We start from the raw sequence: 21,324 nt of genomic DNA, 5'->3' as shown, positions 1-21,324 counted from the left end.
GAGAAACTGCAGCAGCGCCTTCGTCGCTTTCTGGTTGGAAGCTAGAACGTACCGGCACTCCAAAATTGATTGCTCAGAAAGCGGCTGGTCGTCGAGGCGTGCTAGCGTTGCTGAGAGCTGTTGTCTTTGGGAGCAATAGTGAGGTTAATGACACAGGACGTGCGCAATGGTTTCCTCGCTGCCACAGTGAGCACAGGCAGCACTGTCTGCCATTCCGATTCGGTAAGCAAAGCTGTTCGTGAAAGACACTCCAAGCCACAGGCGGCAGAGGACTGTTGTTTCGGATCGGGATAGACCGGACGGAATTTGAAGTTGAAGGGACGGATCCAGGCGGTGAAGGCGGGTATGCAGAAAACCGGACGTATTACACATTGAATGCGTTAGATCACGTGCGAGCGAGCGAATGTTTGCTGCTGTATCGGTTCGTACTAATGGAATGGCTTCCTGCACGCCACTTTCATGAGCATTCTTTGCAGAATTATTGGCATGTTCGTTGCCGTCGATGCCACAGTGGCCTGGAAGCCACTGAAAAGTTATGTCATGCCCTTTGTCTCTTAATTGCTGATAGGTTTGTCTTATTTCCAATACTAGTTGGTCTTGTGCACCACGACGTAAAGCTGACGACAGACACTGCAGGGCTGACTTCGAGTTTGTAAATATGCCCCATTTCAGTGGCGACTGTCGTTGAATCCTTCGAAGTGCACTGCGAAGTGCCGCAAGCTCCACAGCAGTTGACGTAGTCCTATGAGACGCTCTAAAATGATAGGTTTCGGCTTTTGCAGGGAAGATAACAACTCCTGCAGATCCCCTAGCATTTGTAGAGCCATCCGTGTAAAGTTTAACGTGATCTGCGTATTCCTCGTGTAGCATGAGCAGAGACAGCTGCTTTAAAGCTGGCGACGAGAGCTCCGCCTTCTTCCGAAGCCCCGGCACTGACAAACGAAGTTTGGGCTGCTCCAGGCACCAAGGGGGTGTCATGATTCTTTCAGGAGGTGTGTAGCTTGTTGGAAGGCACTCTCGGAAAGTCGAAATCCTCTTGAAAAAGGAGGCACCGGGCCGATCTTCTGGAAGTGAGGCTAGGTGGTGGGCAGGGGTGCGAGCAAGGTGTCTAATGTGTGCCCTAAGCACCCTCCAAGGTTATGTGAATGTTAGCAGAATGATCCTTTGCAATGGCAATGGTCTCCGCTGTTGATGCGCAGCGTGGCAGTCCGAGACAAACTCTGAGTGCCTGACCCTGAGCATTTTCGATTGTACGTATGTTGCTTTTACAAGTGTTCGTCAGCACCGGTAGACTGTACCGCATATACCCGAGAAATAGAGTCCGATATAACTGCAACATAGCGTGCACCGATGTACCCCACGTTTTCCCTCCGAGGAACTTGAAAAGATGGGAGATGGCTGTCACGCGCTTCTTAAGACCAGCCACATGGGGACTCCAGCATAGGTCTCTCTCGATGATGACGCCCAAGAATCTGTGAGTCCTGGCGTAACAAACATTTTGCCCATTGATTGATACGGCGTATGCTGTCATTGGCTTCCGCGTAAATGCGACCAACGCAGATTTCTCAGGTGAAATCTCGAGGCCTTGTTCATTAAGGTACGCCGATATCGACATCGCGGCTTTTTGGAGCCTTGCACGCACCTGAGGCTGTGTTAGACCTGACGTCCAAACACAGATGTCATCGGCATAAATGGATATATGAACTGAACTCGGTATACGTTCCACGAGTCCGATCAACACAAGGTTGAATAATGTGGGACTTAAGACGCCACCTTGAGGAACACCACGGTGTGTGTAGTGCTGAGACGTTGGCCCATCATCAGTTTGCACAAAGAATGATCTCATGTGCAGGTTGTCGTATGCTCCTTTTACATCCAAGAAGAGCGCGACGGATAACCCCCTGCTCAATTTCTGGTGTTGGACGTAAGTTACCAGATCAATGACATTGTCAATGGAGCAACGAACGCGTCGAAAGCCGTCCATTGCATTTGAGTATACATTATAGCGTTCCAGGAACCACTCTAGTCTGGCAAGGATCATTCGCTCCATCAGCTTCCCTACACAACTATAGCCAGTGCTATTGGGCGGTATGATGCCAGCTCTAGTGGGGATTTTCCAGGTTTTAGAAGCGGGACTAGACGGCTCGTTTTCCATTCTTGTGGGACTTGCCCATTTCGCCAAGATTCGTTGAACACATCTAGCAAAGCTTCTCGTGCCCGCTCATTGAGGTTGCATAACATGCGATATGATATGCCATCTGGACCAGGTGCCGACGATCGATTGCATAAGGCGATAGCCGCATCCAGCTCCTCAATCGTGAAAGGCATGTCCATGCGTGAGTCCAATGAAGGAGGTGTGAAATCAGCAGCAAGGGCTCCTGTGCAAGTCGAACGGCCCACGACCTTAAGGAGGAATAGATACCAAGAGGATGCCTGAGTTATTTCGTTCCAAACTGAGGCCGTGCGAGGAAAATATGAATACTTATAAGCGTCAGTTCTACGGAAATAAGGTGCTAAAGAATTTGCGTAATGATGCCTTGTGGCTTTGGTTATTAAGGGTGTCAGATACGGAGATGGGTCTAACGCAAGCTTGCGGTTAAGAAGCAGAGAAATAAAGTCAATTCTGATCTGTTTTCTACGCCTGCTAAAAAGGGGAATGTCATTGGCTTTCATTATTAAATGCGAAGCATTTCTAAGCGAACCTCAGGCACTTTAGCCGTTTCTATCTATCTATCTATCTATCTATCTATCTATCTATCTATCTATCTATCTATCTATCTATCTATCTATCTATCTATCTATCTATCTATCTATCTATCTATCTATCTATCTATCTATCTATCTATCTATCTATCTATCTATCTATCTATCTATCTATCTATCTATCTATCTATCTATCTAATCTATCTATCTATCTATCTATCTATCTATCTATCTATCTATCTATCTATCTATCTATCTATCTATCTATCTATCTATCTATCTATCTATCTATCTATCTATCTATCTATCTATCTATCTAGCCGCCTACGTCTGGGCGCTCTCCTGGTCGTCTCCATATCTTGTAATATACCAAAATTGGCATCGCAGGGGACCAGTGTAATACGAACATGATTCGCTGGTCATGACATGAATAACGCAAGACGGCTGTCGCTTACCTCATGAAATCCTTTCCCTCAGTCACGTGTGTCACATAGCCCCGTACCACAGTTCATGTTATGCGGATATGAGCCACAGGTGATTCACAGTCTGAATCAACGCCGTAACGGCGAACATACACATTGAAACGCAAAGCAAGTGAGGCAGCTGAAGGCAGAACTCTCCTGGAAGACGCTCCACTGCCATCCACTCGTCCACGTGGTCCGCCGGAATGACGCATTGTTCTCTTCACAGCTTATGAGGTTCATGCTTACACGCGAAGAAGCCGCCGCTAAGTGCCCTGATGGCATACGGCTATACTACAGCAATGCGGACGTCGGCCGCTGTAACGCACGTTGCCTCGACGCTGCGGACAACGTGTTAGTCATCCCGCATGCAATAAAATAACTGGCTATAAGAACGAGCAGGTACACAGGGATGCCCTGACCAAGGTGCCATCATGAACGCAAGCGACATGGTTAGCCTGCCGTCGTCAATTTACCTTAGAATCGGCAAGCCGTACATAATCACGGCCAACATCGACGTAAGCGACGGCCTCGTTAGTGAAAACATGGGTACCTTGTGGTACATCGAGCGTGATGAATACGGTCACATCTTGCGAGTGTGGCTTGAATTTCCAACGTCCACTGTAGGCATTGTCGTCCCAGCCAGGACGAAGCACATCACTACCTCACACCCTCAATAGAATTGAAATGAGTGCCTGTGGGACTGCGAACCACCACAACCATGACATACGCCAGAAAAATAGATCGTGTAAGAGGGCACAGTTTCCCCTTTCACAAGAAAAGGCCACAACTATATACGAGTCATAAAGGGCCGCATACGCCCAGGTAGTCTTCGTATGTATACGATAAGCGCCATCCTTTGGAGCTGGTCTACGATAGCACTTTCCAGGGGCTACCATCCTCGACGCCCTATACCTCACCAACGCAAAAGGTGACTTCAGGTTCCAACATGTCGTCGGCTCTACCGGCAAAGTCTGTCGACGACATGACACGGCTAGCAAGCAGGCCTCTAGACATATTCTTGGAGCGGGCCACCACCTTCATTTAGTGCCACAACCACAACAATCACTTCACGCTCGCCGCTCTCAATGTTGAGTCGGTGTACGCGCACTTGCACAACCTCGAAAAAGACGTTCTGCTCACAGAAACTGGCATGTTAACACTTTCTGAAGCCTGGAGCGATGAACCCACTGTGTTGTCCACAGCAAGCGGCTTCATTGCAAGTTAACCTAATAAAATGCTCTGTTGGGCGTGTTGGTTCATTATGTAATAGATTGAGCGCAAATGGACGGGACAAAAGAAGACAAGACGACTAGACGAGCGCTCACTACCAACTGGTTTTATTCAGAAAAACATAAGTATATAAAGCATAGTACACCACAAGCGCGCCTGCGCACACATCACGTGAGAAAGAATTATTAAAAAAGTTATCTTAGATACCGTTGAATCAACTGAAACTCACTCCCCCGCAAGCATACTGACGTTTGGCTAACACAATCGGTGCCTTTCTTTTGGATGTGAAAAGCCTCCAGAAGCTCACGTGCCACGGTGTCTCTACTGCGGCCCAGCACCTTCAGTTCAGTAAACAGAGGCTCACAGTCGCACTCCGCGCAGTGCGCCGGAAGGTGCGCGCGCCGATCATTTGTGAGCGACAGCTCATGCTCACGTGCCCGGTCGTTGACACACCGGCTCGTTTGTCCGGTATAGGACTTCCGCAGCTCAGTGGCAACTCATACACGACCGCCTCCGCACATTCTCTGTAAGGCCGGGTGTGCTTTTTACCACAAGACGCTTTCCTTTTTCCCTCTCCTGCTATGCGCGCACAAAGCTTTGATAGCTTGTTCGGCGCTGATATGGCGATAGGCACATTGTGCCTAGCCGCCACTCTCTTGAGGTTGTGCGTCACGATGTTTATGCATGGCAGTACTTCGGGCCTGATGGCGCTTTTCTGTCTAGCTTTGCTCCTCCCCTTTCCTTTAATTTTCTGGAGCAGCGCCTCCGCAGTGGCCACCAGAACGGTTTCCGGATATCCCGACGACCGCAGCCGTTCCACTTGCTGGACGAAACTGGTTGAGGCAGTGTGTTCGCAAGACTTCTGGAGCGCGGATCCTAAAACAAGTGAGGCAATTGCTCGCTTAACGGTCTTAAAATGGACCGAATTGAACGGCAGCAGAGGTTTGCGGGAGCGTGGGTTATAGGTCCAGCAAACATGGGAAGGCGACAGGTTAAGCTTTACGTCTAAAAATTGCAGGTGGCCTTCAGAGGGAAGTTCATGAGTAAATGTAAAGGCCATGCCCCAACTGATGGAAAGTGTCTAACACCTCGCGCACAACACTAAAATAGCTAAAATCACTAAAATCCTGCTTCTTAAGAACAACTGAAAAATCATCGACGTATCTGCATACCTTAAGCACTTTGTCCTGATTAAAAGCACGATCTAAGCGTCTATCTACAGCTGACAGGAAAATTTCGCACAGTATCGGTGCGACACATGACCCGATGCAGATACCGCGTTTCTGCACATAAAGTTTGCTATCAAAGGAAACAACAGTAGCACCTAAGTAAAATCCAAAAGAGACATAAAGTCTTCGACTCTAATGCCTGCTCTGTTCTGAAAGAGTACGTCCCCATAGTTCTCAATGCACTCCCTTACGGCAACAAACATTTCTTTATGTGGGATGGAATAAAACAGGTCTACCACATTAACAGAGAAGAAAAAACCCACCGAATCAATGTCACTTACAAATTCAATCACCTCAGATGAATTTTTAGTTGCAAAAGGATCATCGATAGACAGACTACCTAAACACTTCAGAAGGTACCGGCTGAGGTACAACTCCAAGGATCCCTTCTCGCTTACAATGGATCTAAAAGGTATGCCGTCTTTATGGGTCTTCGCAGTAAAAAATATAGACAGACACTTACCTTTGCATGCAGAAAAATTCTTTGCCAGTCTACTCATCTCTAGCTGGTTGCACTTTTCCACGGCTGCAGCTTTTGTCTTAGCCAAGCTGGTTTTTACGGGAACAAAGTTCTTGGATAAAGCATTGGCTACTTTTTCTTTGAAACAGTCTGACGACATGACAACGAACTTGCCTTCTTTGTCGGCTTGAAGCAGACACATGCTGTTTTCTCTGAAGAAATCAACGAGTCGGGCTGTGGGCACCTTGGGCCGTGGAGCGGGCTTCTTCAAGCAAGCAGTGGAAATACTGTCGACTCCCTCCAGTAGGCATCGTTCCTGTTGTTCTTTGTCGGTCTTGCTGGCAACTCGTCTGTTCATCGCCAGCAGTTCATGCACAGGGACGTTTGGTTCAATAGAATACTTCGGTCCCATCTTCAAAACGCTGGTGAACTCAGGTGGGACAACTACATCCCCGATGATTACCGGGTCGTGTTGAACTTCCTGCCTCTTCCTCGGCTACTGCCTTCGGAAAGGAGTTGTCCCCAGCGGGGTGCTCGGACTGTTTGGTTTGATGAAACCTTCAGCGAACCATGAAAGAAGTGTGTGCCGCATTATCCGTTCTGAGGTTGGTAGGCAGAAGAGGCTGCTCAACGATTTGCTTCGGGTCACCTGCTACAATAAGTGCGGGGAAGTGGTAGGGTCTAACGTTTTACGTTCTTGGCGGCAACAGGCAGCGACGAGCACCGAGTTCCTTTGGCGCAACACATTGGCACAGTTAGCCAAACGTCAGGAGAAGAGGCACGAAGTTCAACACGACCCGGGATATCGGAGGTCATGATTAAAGCGTCTCGATACCAGAGAGGTAGACTGGCCGCGCTGGCGTCGCCGAGGCACCCTTGACGCAGTTGCGTTCTTTGCCTTTGGCTTCGTGTTAGCGTGCGTCCGCTCATCAGAGTAGTGCAGCTTCCACGTGCACCAACGGGATTTCTCCGCCGCCGACTGCTTCAATTGCGAGAGCACCGACTAACAAAACTGCTGCAATATGCGTTGCAGAAAGGACGCGATTTCGGCGGGCGAATGTCGTGCCTTGGTGGAGCGAGAGCAGCGCCTGCGAGACAGATGCCAGCGGGACGCACGCGTTTGCGGTTCAGGCTACGAACCTCTATCTCCCGTGTTGCTGAAGCGCAGTGTGTGTTATGTATGCATGAGCACAGGCGTCGGCTACCCATTACTAGAAAACGCACACCGTGCCGTTTCTCTCCTTAACTGACGACGCTTTGAAGAAGTGCATACCGGGTACCAGTGTTGATTATGAGTTTGTTGATATCATCCTTAGGCGGGATTCACGATTCGCTGTGTCCAAATATATGTTCACACCGTCAGCTACCACAATGGTTTAATCGTGATCATGGGCGTTAGTCGTCGCGATAGAGACATGCTGTCAACATAGGTGCATCCACCTCAAACGGTGCTATAGTTGCCAAACACGAATGTACATTGTACAAGCTCTCATATATCACTACACAATAAGCATTACTTCTGTGAAGACACGTTTCACTTTCGTGTTATACCGATTCCTATGATGGAGGGATCAGCCATGTTTTTTTTGTTTTTTTTTTGAGATGGAGTCAGTTCGTGAGAATTTGTAACAATGAACCGGACTGCTTTACTCTGTATTATTTCAAGACACTTAATGTTAAGTTGAGTATATGGTTCCCATACTGTACTGGCATATTATAATTTGGGTCTTAATAAGGAACAATAGCAGAATAGTTCAACATTGCTTGGGGTGGTGCGAAGTTTATGTATTAGGAAGCAGAGCTTTCTAAAACATAAACTGAGGTATGTAAGTAATATCGCAGCGCCTCTTCAATTTTTTATGCGCATATCTTTCTGGGTGCGTTAATAAGTCTTGGAACGTAGTGAACAAGAGCATAGCGACAAGAAAAATTGTACAGGCGCTTTATCTACTCCATCAGATTCGAGATTAATGCCCATGGTCCGATGGGGTAAATTCTGTAACAGCAGATGCATGCATATTATTGTACCGAGCCTGTCTGCTGTTCGTAACTCAAAACTTCATTCCATTGTTGTTAACGGATTCAGTGAGTCACTTGTGGCTTCTTTCATAATTCGATTAGTCTGTGTTGCTGGCACTTGCCTTAATTGCAGCAGTTAAAATGTTTGCCAATAAGAGAATTAAATACTTCGTCACATTTTATCGCCAATTATGAAACAAAAAAATCAAAATGTGTTATGACACTGCGCCTCGAACTGTATACAAGTGGCGTCAATACTGGAGGAACAGAAAGCTCAGTGTGTTGTGCTTATCAGAGTAACAAACGTGAATATAGAACTGGCTTTCTGAACGCAGCAGGTGTTATAAGCAGGAAGCGGCTGTAGAAGCCTTGCGAATAATAGGCCGTAAATATGTTATCTTTTATGTACATTTAGAACTATACGCAGTCCTTGTGATCGCAAATTCTCATCGCTATGTATAGCTAGTTTCTCAAGCGTACTCAAAAGGGGAAATCCTGCGTGTGTGTGTGTATCTTATTGGCGTCTCGGCTGGAGCCAATTTACGTGTTTAACTCAGGGGCTTCCCCGATCATTGAGTGAGCTCTTGGCTGCTTTTATGCTAAGTAGGGCTGCAGAAGCGCAACATGAATGTGGAGTCGTGACATCAATTATTCCGGGGATGAACTCTTGGTTGGTCTCTCTCCAAGGCCTTCAGCCGTTTTGTACTCCATTTTTTTCTGACGTTCGTTATGACCCTGGGAATGCCAGTTGGCATGAAATAGTGCGTGACGTTGCGAAAAAGAATTATCTCGTGCGGCAACTGCATATAAGGAAGTAAGTAGCGCGTTGTTTACCGCCTACAGAAGCTTCACGCGTGCATGTATGAAGCGGCGATAACAAGAACCTCGTCCAGCGGGAAAGAACAGAAGATTCCGGTCACACATGCGCCTCCACATCATGTACCTATGTCCTGATATTGAAGTGAATTTAAACCTCTCTGGGTGTGAGCTTTAGCGATTTGTTGTCTTCGTACCTGGTGGCAAAGCGTTTCGATGCAAGTGTCACCCTACAGAGCAGCATGGCAATGCCAGACGCACAGTTTTTTATGCGGGAAAGCTACGTTCAAGTTCCGATCGCAAGTTTTTCATTCGTAAGAAAACTCCTGGTTACGTTAAATCTGAAATTACGTGCCCACCCAAGGTCACAGACGATGATATTAGCACGGCAGCGAGAATAATTAAAACTGAAGCAGCAATTAACTGTTTGCGCTGGCACCTGTAAATGGCGACAAGCGCAGAGGGATGCTAAAGCTGATCCTGACTCACTGCTACCACCTATACGACGGTGTTGTTTCCAGTGCATGCCACATTGAAAAGAAGAAAAAAAAGAAAGTGGTTGTAGAAATTATGGGTGCTGTCCTCCCAGAAGTATCGGGCTGTTCGGGCCCCGCTTTCTCTACATGTTTTAGACAATAAAGTGTGCTACGGCAGGTGCACTTAGAAGAGGAAACCACACTGCCGTAGCCTCCTTACATTCATAAAATATTTTACGTGAAGCATAAAGCCACTGGGCACGGGGGCCCTCCCGTATTTTTAAATGCGAAGCATTTCTTAACGAACCCAAGGCACTTTGAGCGTATCTATCTATCTATCTATCTATCTATCTATCTATCTATCTATCTATCTATCTATCTATCTATCTATCTATCTATCTATCTATCTATCTATCTATCTATCTATCTATCTATCTATCTATCTATCTATCTATCTATCTATCTATCTACGTCTGGGTGCTGTCGTGATTGCCCCCTAACTTAGCGTAAACGAAAATTGGCATAGGAGAGTAAGATGATTTGACGAATATGACCGTCTGGTCATGACATGAATAACGTGCAAATCCAGTCACATACGTCGTCAAACCCTTTCCTCCAGACACATGTGACACATACCCGTTTACCACGGGTCCCGGTGTACGGGTATGAGCCACAGGTGATTGACAGTTTATATCTACCCAGGAACGGCGAGAACATACATTGGTAATTTAAACGCGAGCACGTTAAGAAAAACGACATCGGCAGCGTTGACCCGACAATTGGATCCCCAGCAGGAATCGAACACAAGCATTCTTCGTGGAAGTCACGTATTCTACCACAGAGCCACGCCAGTTCTAGAAACCGCCTTGGAAAAACGCCCTATGCAGCCATAATGTCGGTGCAACGTCAATTGTGGTTGTAGTGTTGGCTACCTAATTTCATAAGAACGCAATTAGCGCTTCATATGTACTTCTACAATGCAAGCGTCTTGTCAGGTTAACGTCTGTGGTTCCCGTGTTGGCTCCGCTTGTATAGCAGTCTAATAAACATTACGTTTGTATTCCTATGACTCAGCAAGCTATATTCAAGCGTAACTCGACACCTAAGTAGCACGCAAACGAAAGTCGCATATAACATTCACATAATCGCACAGTAAAGTGCACTTCATTTCGATAATACTGACGTATGTGCTCTAACGTGAGTGCTGGCGTCACGTCAGACAATAGGTTATCCTTTAAACGCCAGTGTTGTCGACGTGCCTGGTAAGCCCACGATGTGCACACAACTACTACACTTACAAAAACACGTCGATCCACCTCGTAACACTTGGCTCAAAGCCAAAAAATGCAGCACAGAACTATTGGCTGACTGCTTCGCATGAAACCGATTCCCACAGTGCGTGGTATCTGCCGATCTGTTTTTCATAAAGAAAACGTTTTAAACTTGCAAAATATTGAGCGACCCTCCCCCTCCTGATCTAAGTGTCTGACCTACATACCTGATACAGCTATTCCTTCGTCAACGCCGAAGTGCCAACGCCGATGTGTTTATACATGCTGCTATGTTTTGTTCTATGGCGCAAGGGTCCGGTCTGTGTTAAGAGCGCCACATGCTCATGAATATTAAATGTAACAATCAATGACAAATTCTATGTGCAATATGGCTTTACGGGGGCTTCAAAAACGTGTTGTACACTGCGTAAAATGAGCATACAGGTATTTAGACTATGTTAATGACTCGCGAATGCAGTGAGCTTAAAGAAACCTCTATGACAGGACGACGTACAAAAATACGAAACTGCCAGTAGCACTAGTGCCTCTTCATTACCTTTGAATGCAAAGTGAGGCACGGCCGCTTGGCATGTGCTATGTGAAATGGTGTCGCAGCGGCATCTTCTGGTGAGAAGACGTGCTACAAATTGCTTGCGCCTGTAACTTGCAATGCATAAAAATATTGCAGAATGTCTAAAACAAATTTGGTGTTGATGCTTGTACATTCTGGCCTGTATTCACAGCCGTTGTTGTTGCAGTCTAGGCGTTTTCTGTTAAGCAACTGCTTACGAAGGACACGGTTTAGTGAATTCCTCTCCTGGTCCCGCACACTAGAAGTTTTTCTTACGGTAGAACTAATCACAAGAATTCTGTCGCTGGTGGTGCGTCAGCAGGATTACGCTGTTTTTATGAACCCCACCTGTGAAATCACCTGTCTGCTGGGCAGATTGGACGCGCGATATAATGCTTCCGATTCAGCTGGCCTTGTGCCGTCATAAGACGTTGTCCTGCCTCCTGCGCGTCATCGCTGCACCATGTCCAAAATGCTTGCATGTGCTGGTATATACTTTGGGGAGAACAGGAGGTACATTTTATTTGTCTCAACGCAAAATAAATGTTTTTTTTTCCCCGTCCAAGCTCTTTAAAGTAGCATTCGCTGCTGATTCGCATGTTAAAGCAAGTTTAGCCCTGGTGGAGAGGTAATCCGATGCATTCGCCACTCGAATTTGGCGAAGCACGAGTCCTTGAGTTCTTGAAATTCCTCGAGACCAAGCGTACGTACGACGTACATGTCACCTTGAAGGCGACAGAAAGTGAGACATAAAAAGTCATGAAGCCCGAGTCAGCATACAGCGCCCTTGGAGCAGCTCTGTTTGTGCTTTTGACCACGCGAACACAAGGTCTGTGAAAAATGGCTCCTTTTCGTAGAACGACGAGCCGTGGTTTTGCCAGCCGCGCCACTCAGGCATGCGACGCCTCGCATTTTGGACGGGAGTCCAAGTTGAGCCTGGAATCGGCTTCTCCGATTTGCGTGCGCCATTCTTTCGCGCGTGAAGGCCGGCATTGTCAGATGGAACGCTAGGTTTCCGCATCGCGTTTCGTTTGCTCTGACGGCACGAATTATGGAACGACTCAAAACAATGCGCAGTTCTACATCTCTCTCCTTCACAACTGTCCTTAGTGCGGAATCTCTGCGTCGAGCGCTTTGCGCAAGAAGTAGAAAAACGAAAAAAAAAACAACAGGTGCCTTCTCCGAAGGCAACACACACCCAAAGTACCGTTGTATGTTGCGTGAGACTCCAGAAGGCTGCATTAACTGACGCGGCGCACCTACCCCTTAATGACTTCTCATCGATTCTGCGCGGGTATAGCTATTGTTGCCTATTGTTGCTTAACTTTAGGTAGTAGTCGCTGTCGTCGTTTCTTTGTATTGCAGAATGTCTTCAAATTTTCTGCCGACCATAGGTCGGCAAATCATTTGGAGCTCACTCAGACTAACTCATACAACATATTTTGCCCTTAGGACTCACTCGGACTCAGACTCACCAAAAGTTTCCTCAACCGGACTCGCTTAGACTCAGACTCACGTCTCGATATGAGTCTGAGTGACTCTGAGTGAGTCGACTTATAAGTGAGTTTGCCGACCTATGTCCAAAATCGTTGCGTAACTGTCAAGAGAAACGTTTACATACAACAATGAAATGTTGCTAGATTTAAAGTAGAAAGCACATGCAGCCATTAGCGCCGCCGCTGTTCGGTGGAAACACTTAACCACTTTGGCACTTGCTTCTCTTTCCTTGTGACGTATCCTGACATGGAAGGCCCAGTTCATATGACATGAGCGTGTGCTCAGAATTTGAAAGCCAATGCTAATGTAAGAAGAAATGTGCCGATGGCAAAATGGAGGAAGACAATGTTCATGGTGGCGATAGTTTTATGTTTATATTATCAACAAGAAGAGACCTACAGTGAGGAGCAAATGCGAAATAAGTAGAACCGCCCAGCAAAGAAAAATGAAGCGATTGCATACTGAAGATAAACAGCGCAAAAAACCGGCAGTTCCCACGCACAGTGGGAATCAATGCAATGCGAATCAATCAGCAAGGAGCTTCACACACCCCATTAATTGGCCTTGAGACGAATCAAGGCATTCATATCATGGCGTGCCATTCGCTATCACATGTTTTCCATGCATGCATGTATATTCTGGTACATACCACGCTAATGAAACGACATGAAATGACCACCATGACACCACAATGGCGCCTTGTCATGCATGTTGGGACATACGAGGCATGAAAGTTGCTATTCATGTCATGACCTACAGCACCTGCTGGTCATCCACTAAAGTTACGGCATGCCAAATTTGGTATACACCAAGTCAATGAAACGACCATGAGAGCAGGAAGACGTTGTCATGACGTGGATGCTTGACATGATATTCATGTGATGACCCGTCATTTACATTCTTGATACTCATGCCATGACGTAATTTTTGTTATATATCAAGTTAGTGAAACTGCCGCGAGAGCACCAAGACCATGGCATGTAAATCCTAACGTACACGACATGATTTTCATGTCATGGCTTGTTAATCATGTTCGTCATGCACTCATGTGACGCCATGTAGAATTCAGCATGTACCAAAGTAACGAAACTCCCGCGAGAACGCAAAAGCCACATTATTCAAATCATGTAGTACATGACATGCATGACATGATATTCATGTCATGACCTGTCATTTGTCATACACTCATATCATGTCATGCTGCTCTTGCTATATGTGAAGTTAATGAAGCGCCCGCGTTAGCACGGAGACCGGGTGATGTAATTCATGACACGGCAAGCCGTGCCGTGATTTTCATGTTCTGACCTGTCAAGCATGTTCGTCATACACTCAGGCCATGTCATGCCGATTTTAGTATGTATCGAGTTAATGAGGCACCTACAATAGCGCGGAGACCATATCATGTAAATCATGTCATGCATAGCATGCATGACATAATATTCGTCATAACCTGTCATGTACGTATACACTCTTATTATCCCATGCCAATTCTGGTACATTTCAAGTTAATGAAGCGCCCACGAGAGCACGAAGAACGTATCATGGAAATCATGGTGTGCATGACATGCACGACATCATACCCATGTCATGACCCGTCGTTTGTATTCGCCATACAATCATGTCATGTCATGCTAATTTTGGTATATATCAAGTTAATGAAACACCAGCAAGAACATGGAGACCGTATCATGTAAATCATGTCGTACGTGACATGCATGACATGAGTTTCATGGTATGACCCGTCATTTCTGTTCGTCGTACACTCATGTCATTCCATACCAATTTTGGCATACCTCAACATAATGAAGCGCCCGCTAGAGCACGAAGCGCCTATTCTGTAAATCATATCATGCATGACATAATATTCGTCATAACTTGTGATTTATGTTCTCCATACACTCATGCTATCTCATGCCAATTTTGGTATACATCAAGTTAATAAAACGCCTGCGAGAGCTCAAAGACGATATCATGTAAATCATGTCGCTCATGTCATACATGGCATGATTGTCATGTTACAACGTGTCATTTATGTTCATCATACACTCGTGTCATGCCCCACAAATTTCGGTTGTATCTAGTTATTGAGACGGGCGCTTAAGAACCAAGACCATGCCACGTAAATCACGACGTACATGTCATGTTTGTCATGATTGTCATGATACGACCTCTAATTTGTGTTCGTCATACACTCATGTCATGTTATGCCGATTTTGGCATGTATCAAGTTAATGACACGACCGCGAGAGCATCAAAAGCGTGTCATGTAAATCATGACGTACATGACATGCATGACATGATTTTCATGTTACGACATGTCATTTATGTTCGTCGTAAATTAATGTGATGCCATACCAATTTTGGCATATATCAGGTTAACGAAAGGGCCACGAGAGCACTAAGTCGTAGGCATCTAGATAGATAGATAGATAGATAGATAGATAGATAGATAGATAGATAGATAGATAGATAGATAGATAGATAGATAGATAGATAGATAGATAGATAGATAGATAGATAGATAGATAGATAGATAGATAGATAGATAGATAGATAGATAGATAGATAGATAGATAGATACGCTCAAAGTAGTTGAAGTTCGCTAAGAAAAGCTTCGCACGGGCTACGAAAAGCTAACATACATGGTCAGCGCTGTCTGCTTATCTTCAGTATGAATAACCAGCCTGCCCAGCCAACTACTTTAGCAAGTTATATTTCTAAGCCATTACAGTTTTTCAGCATTCAGCTGCAGCGAGAATCATATTGGAGACATGAGCATACTGGAAGCGTTTCCTGGAATCGAGTAAGGTATACGGTTCTGGCGAGGAAGATTATAAGAACCTCTGGCCGAATTCACAAAGCTTTTCCTTTGTAAGCGCTTGCTGTCGTTGGCCTGCCGTATTCGTTAAGAGCATGCCCAACATTACCATAGGATGGAATTTTCTCTTACGGACAAGTGGATAGTGTACGAGCTTTTGTAATTACGACCTGTATTCACAGGAACACCTTACACCAAAACTGTTTTCAAGATAAAAGTTCTGTCAGCATCAGGCTTTGCAAATACGGACCTTGCCCTCAACAGGATTGCGTGTACATGTCTTGGAACTCGGACAAAGGTTTTTCGTGGGAACTACAAATGCCATGCCAGGATTTGTTTTATCGCACATCAACTTACTGAACTAGCTCCAAAAAGCCAGGCCTCGGGGTTGAAATCCAAGTTTTGATAAAGCATAAGCCCCGGCCTTCCTAATTGCGCCCGAAGAGTGTGGAGCCCCATTTGGCAGGACATTCGCTTGTTTCATTACTGCGAATAAAGGGGGTTGTTTTGAAGCGTTTCTCCAAAAACCATTTCACGAAAAAAACGAGTGACGCAGCCGACGTGGTACTTAACGGACACAGATTGGTAACATCAAATAAATTCAGAACGAGAGCGAAAGAGACATGAAAAATATTCTGAAAGTTTTCTCTGGGGTGTCGAGAAAAACTAAAGACTTCATGCGCGTCCAGAATGACAGCACGTCTTATATACTCTATGTTTTATCGCTGCTGCAGAGAGAGAGGGAGAGAGAGAGTATGATAGCAAAGTTGCGCGGTCGTCGTAAATAATAGCTTTTACCTCATATTTAGCATTGCTCGGGAAAAAAAGCGAGTAAAAGGAAAATCTGCGAAACTCTGGTTCATACGGGCGAAAATGGTGTGTCGAATGAGCATGGCAAGTAATCAATCGTCAAACTCTCAAGACAGGAGACAATTCGCTTGTAAAGATGCGACGATATCCTTTTGAATATCAGGTCAACAACACGGGTTTGGCCATTGCACCAGGACAACTTTTTCAGACAGACGCTGATGAGTGCACTTTGCCAAAGCACCAGCCAGTGGTTGTCATGCCGCAGCATACCGCGCATTCTGTAGAACACGTATGCTGTAGTTGCAATAATCAGCTACTGTGGTAACTATAATTTGAGGAAACCCCGGGCAGTAATTGCCAAACTGGTCGTATACATAAGTGCCGTCCCCTATTTGCCATCACTGAAGCAACTCTTTCGTTATCATGCGCATCATTAGCTTGAGATAGCAATTGTCAGGTTCACAAAGCCGTATTCACATTAGCTTGTAAATGCGACTTTATAGGAAGACAGAGAAACGAGAGAGAGAGAGAGAGAAAGCTGCAATCACCTAACGTAGCAGATGGGCAAAAACTGAACAAGGGTAGTGAAGTAGAAGTAGACTTAAAATCAGCGCAGCAGAATGAACGAATAAACCTGTAGGTCGACCATACTATCTGTTAATTGTCACATCAATATCATCCTGGTCACGAGAAAAGCGAAAGCCCGCCCTTGGGTTTAAAATTTGTTTTTTTAAGAGGCCGCCCTCTGTTCGACATACCTATACTTTTGATTTAACTGTGAGACGGTTTCAAAACTGCACGGAGCCGGTCTATTCTGATTTAGTGCTAGCTTTTGGTTTCCCTGTAAAGCCGACAATGAGGTATAGAGCGGCGCGTATTTCATACATGTTTTCATTGGGAGCGCTACTTTGCTTCTTCACATTCATTTAAATAAAGCCTGCAGTGCTATGAGGTGCATAATGCGTGTCATGTATAATTGTTTCTTTTAAATCCATAATCATTCAGATGTGGCTGGCGTCATAAAATATTCACGCCGAAAATAGATCCTAAATAAGCAACAATTGGCTTCCGTTTTTCCGACTCATTCCTCGACCCCGTGTCGACGATTTCGCGTCCTTCCTGTTCTGTAACATCGACGCACCTGTAAATAATGAATAAGCTGGCAGCTTTTATTTTTGACGTTTACTTTTCATGGTCACCTCATGTTTGTGCAGGATTGCCTACCTTCTTCGTGTATACGTGCATTAAAAAGTGAACGCCGGTACTCGCACATGTTCACGTGGCCCACTACTTTCACGTCGTATGCGCAAACCTTCTTTCCCATATATATATATATATATATATATATATATATATATATATATATATATATATATATATATATATATATATATATATATATATATATTACTTTATCATACTCATACTCCTCAGCGAATGCATGTGCTCGTTGCCACGAGTTTATGGCGAATGGCTTAGCAGGTCATGGACGAGTGCCAGTGTCCGTACGCTGGCACTCGTCCATGACCTGCTGTGCCATTCGCCATTAGAGAGTTTGGCTAATGCGTAAATGAGTACAAATTGCACGCGGGCTGTAGCGAAGCATCCGGTGCAGCACTGCGAAGTCGGTGTTTAGGCTTCTTAAAGGATTAGTTAGGCGTAGGAATATGCAGAAAAGACAGCGCGTAGGACGAAATATCGCCTGTCTAATTACTTTGTACGTCGCATGAACACGCGATTTTCGAATATCAAGATGATAGGCGCGTCTAGGCAGGAATCGGTAATGTAACCATGGAGCGAAATATGTAATAGTAGAAGTCTTGACTTCACCACCGGAGGCCGCACGGGTCAGTGGTCAGACGAGCCCTACACGATAAAGTAGTGTTCTTCCGACGTATTGTACGTATATAGTGGCTCTCCTAAGAAGGTGCACCACGTCGACTTTCTCCTGTGTATTTTTCCACGTTTTTCACGGGAGCATTTTTCCTTGTTGCTCAGGGGTCGAATTCACGAAACTTTTGTTTCGCAAGTGTTTTCTTGTTATAGGCTGGCTGGATTTCTAATGATATGCCGAGCATCAGGATTGTTTGATGCATTCTCTTACAAACATTTTTAGCGCAAGGTGTTTTCGTGATTGCGGTATTTGTGTGCGTTGTTGAACAACGTTCAATGTGGGAGCGACCAGACTGCGAAGTCATTGCCGAAACGTTTCTTTCCGGTGCGGAAGGTTAATATAGTGGCATAAGGTCACGCACGTCTCTTTCCGTTCTCAGATGACTGGGTTCGGGGAAGACGTTGTGTATTCGAGATACACGCGTGACCAAAAAAAAAAAAGCATAAAGAGACATATCATCGAAAGCTTATAACAGAGAAAAATATTGTCTAGTAATTCGATGTTATTCGCGCTGACAGGATCTAGAAGGGGGTTTCGATGGGCAAACTGTTCGTGCATGCGATAAAGACACCTGCGTACTTATATTTAGGTGCGCTTTAAAAGGACGCTAGGTGGTAAACATAATACACAGTCCCCTACTCCCGGCGTGCCTCATAATTATATTGGGGTTTCGGCATGTAAAACCCTATCATTTATTTTTATAAACATGACTGACCGTTGAAGAAAACAACGTGTCTGACTGGGGAGCGCGTACCGATGCTTATCTGTGGCCAACTGGAACAAACACGGCTCGTGTAGATGACATGTCGCAGCAGAGGCGTTAAAACACGAGTGCTTATACATCTTCGACCAAGCTATAAAGACAGCTTTCCGAGCCTTCAGTCCTCAAGGCAGGTGGTGGCGCGTTTTTCTAGCCCTACCAATGCCGCTTTATCGCTGATATTTTCGTGTGCAGCAGATCTCGCCGTCACGTCGAAATTAGAAATAAAAGCAATCCTGCCAGATAAGATAGAGCACAGCATGTGAAACCCCAGATGTATAGTAAGCTGCGTGAGCCTGCTTCTTTTCAAGCTGGTATGCGGAGGGTGAACGATCGCTGCAGCTTTCTTTTCTCTTCTCTTCTTCAGTCGTCTGTATAACATCGTTTGTCCGGTTTTGACATTTCATATTTGAACACTTAAGGTGTCGATGACCTGTTGCTCAGCGCCTTGTGCTGAGGTGGCACGGACATACCACTGAGCGCTCCATAACCAGTTACATGAACTTTACTCCGTTCAAAAAGGTGAAGGTCACGTTACGAGGTAAAGGGCATTTAGTTTGGTGGACACTAAAAAAAAGCAAGGTTAAGCGCGGAGAAAGAAATGACAACCCGAGCTGTCCGTTCTTTCTCGTGTGCGCTCTGCATTTTCACATAGCCTGCGCATTTGATTCTGAGGAACGAAAATGTCCCTCTAAAATAAACAAACAAACAAACAAACAAACAATCAAACAAAAAACAAACAAACAAAAAAACAGTTTTCGAGGCATTAATAACGCAAGCATGTAAAACAACGTAAGCAAACGTAAGCATGCAAAATACAGGCTTAAAATTGACCAACAGTTGAACGAATCGGAGGCATCGCTTGGAGCCGACGTTTCGACACGAGAGACGCGATCTCTCCACAGGGTTGCTTCCCTTGTTCACCCACTGCTCTCCACGCACAGAATAATGCTTATAAAATAAAGACGTTCAAACGGACGTTACTCACTTCGATACGACCATGCTTTGTGTTGCCGCAATCCTGAGAATGTCTTCAGTAGACTCGATGAGCAGTCCACGGATAGCTCGGGGCTCGTCACCAGTTCTGAGATAATGGGAAAGAACTTTTTGATCACCACCTGCGCGATTTCTCGCAGGTCCGCCTCGTAGCTCCTCGTGGCACTCTCTTGACTCGACACACAGAGTACGAGAACGCTGCAAACCAGCGCTCTCATAGTGACTCTCTTCGGGGATGCGCGCATGTTGTACGACTAAATTCTCCACTCTAAAGGAAATAAAACAACTGAAGTGTCCGAAAAGAATACTGGAGAACGATGAGTGGGAGGGCCAGCTCGTGAAGCGATTGCTGCTAGCCACGTCGTCTCTCGCGAAGTGCAGCAGCGTCCGCCCGCGGTGTGGGCTGTGTGCGAACACACGTGGATCACGGCAACATAGACATAACGTTAGTCCTGGCCTATTGGTGCGTCAGGGCGCGGACAGGTATGACTGTGTTGTGATTCCTCGCTTTCCAAAGTATCCGCTTTCCCGCGCGCGCGCCCTCCGCTTAATTGGTTTGAGTCGCCGGCCTCATGACTTTGTGGAGAGTCGCCTTTTACAGCGTCAGGTTGTTTGAGAGGGTTTTTTATCCCGACTAGCGCTCAGAGCGACGGCAGTATGCCCTCTACGGAGCGGACGCGCCGTCACTTTCACCCTTGGCTCGCTCGCTTAACGCGGCGCTCTGCGTATCACCTTGACCAACGCTCGCCGAGGAGCTGTGAATGGGTTGTTTAATGTCGCGTTTCGTAAGCGGCCAAGTGTGGTCAAAGTGTTTACTCGCCCTAACGGCACATATTTCGTGCTTTGAAACTTACTTGATTGATGGATGAATCTAGTGATGTACTTATTGATAGGCTGAACAAATAGTTTATTTTCAATACGAAAGAAGAATTCGCTAGGAGTCATTTGGTAGAGAAATAAAAAAAAAAGCAATAGTGATGGAAAGAGCGCTCGCTCGCCTAAAGACGCGTACGTCACTTGTAGCGTTGCGTAATCTCTCTTACAAAAGCAGCGCATGTAAGGTTACGTCGTGGTGTATGCATGGTTATAAAGGAAGTAAAGGTAATCTGGTACAACATTGGTGCTGCTGACTAACTTATCGCGCCTATGTCTCTATAGAACAACGTCACGATAAAGAGGCCACGAAACGTATTGTATATTGCATACAGCATTTATTCGTTTAATTTGCAGAGAACATTTGTAATGACAGATAAAAAAATATGGCCCGAACAATTAAAGTGAAGGCCATCAGATGTCGTTGTCCCGTCCGA

General features: G+C 45.6%; 1 protein-coding gene across 1 annotated transcript in view; it reads right to left on the bottom strand.

Annotated features, from left to right (window-relative positions):
- The window catches only part of LOC119401294 (uncharacterized), a 48,469-nt gene extending 28,162 nt beyond the window's left edge, over positions 1-20,307 (bottom strand). Inside the window, exon 1 of the mRNA XM_049417388.1 lies at positions 20,007-20,307. Coding sequence (XP_049273345.1) covers positions 20,007-20,259 — 253 coding nt within the window. The 5' untranslated portion in view covers positions 20,260-20,307. The remainder of the gene's footprint in view (positions 1-20,006) is intronic.
- Between the last annotated feature and the right edge of the window lie 1,017 nt (positions 20,308-21,324).

This window comes from Rhipicephalus sanguineus, chromosome 1 (genome assembly GCF_013339695.2).
Source record: "Rhipicephalus sanguineus isolate Rsan-2018 chromosome 1, BIME_Rsan_1.4, whole genome shotgun sequence".
NCBI lineage: Eukaryota > Metazoa > Arthropoda > Arachnida > Ixodida > Ixodidae > Rhipicephalus > Rhipicephalus sanguineus.
Note: the sequence above shows the minus strand (reverse complement) of the source record. Positions and strands in the feature narration are given on the sequence as shown.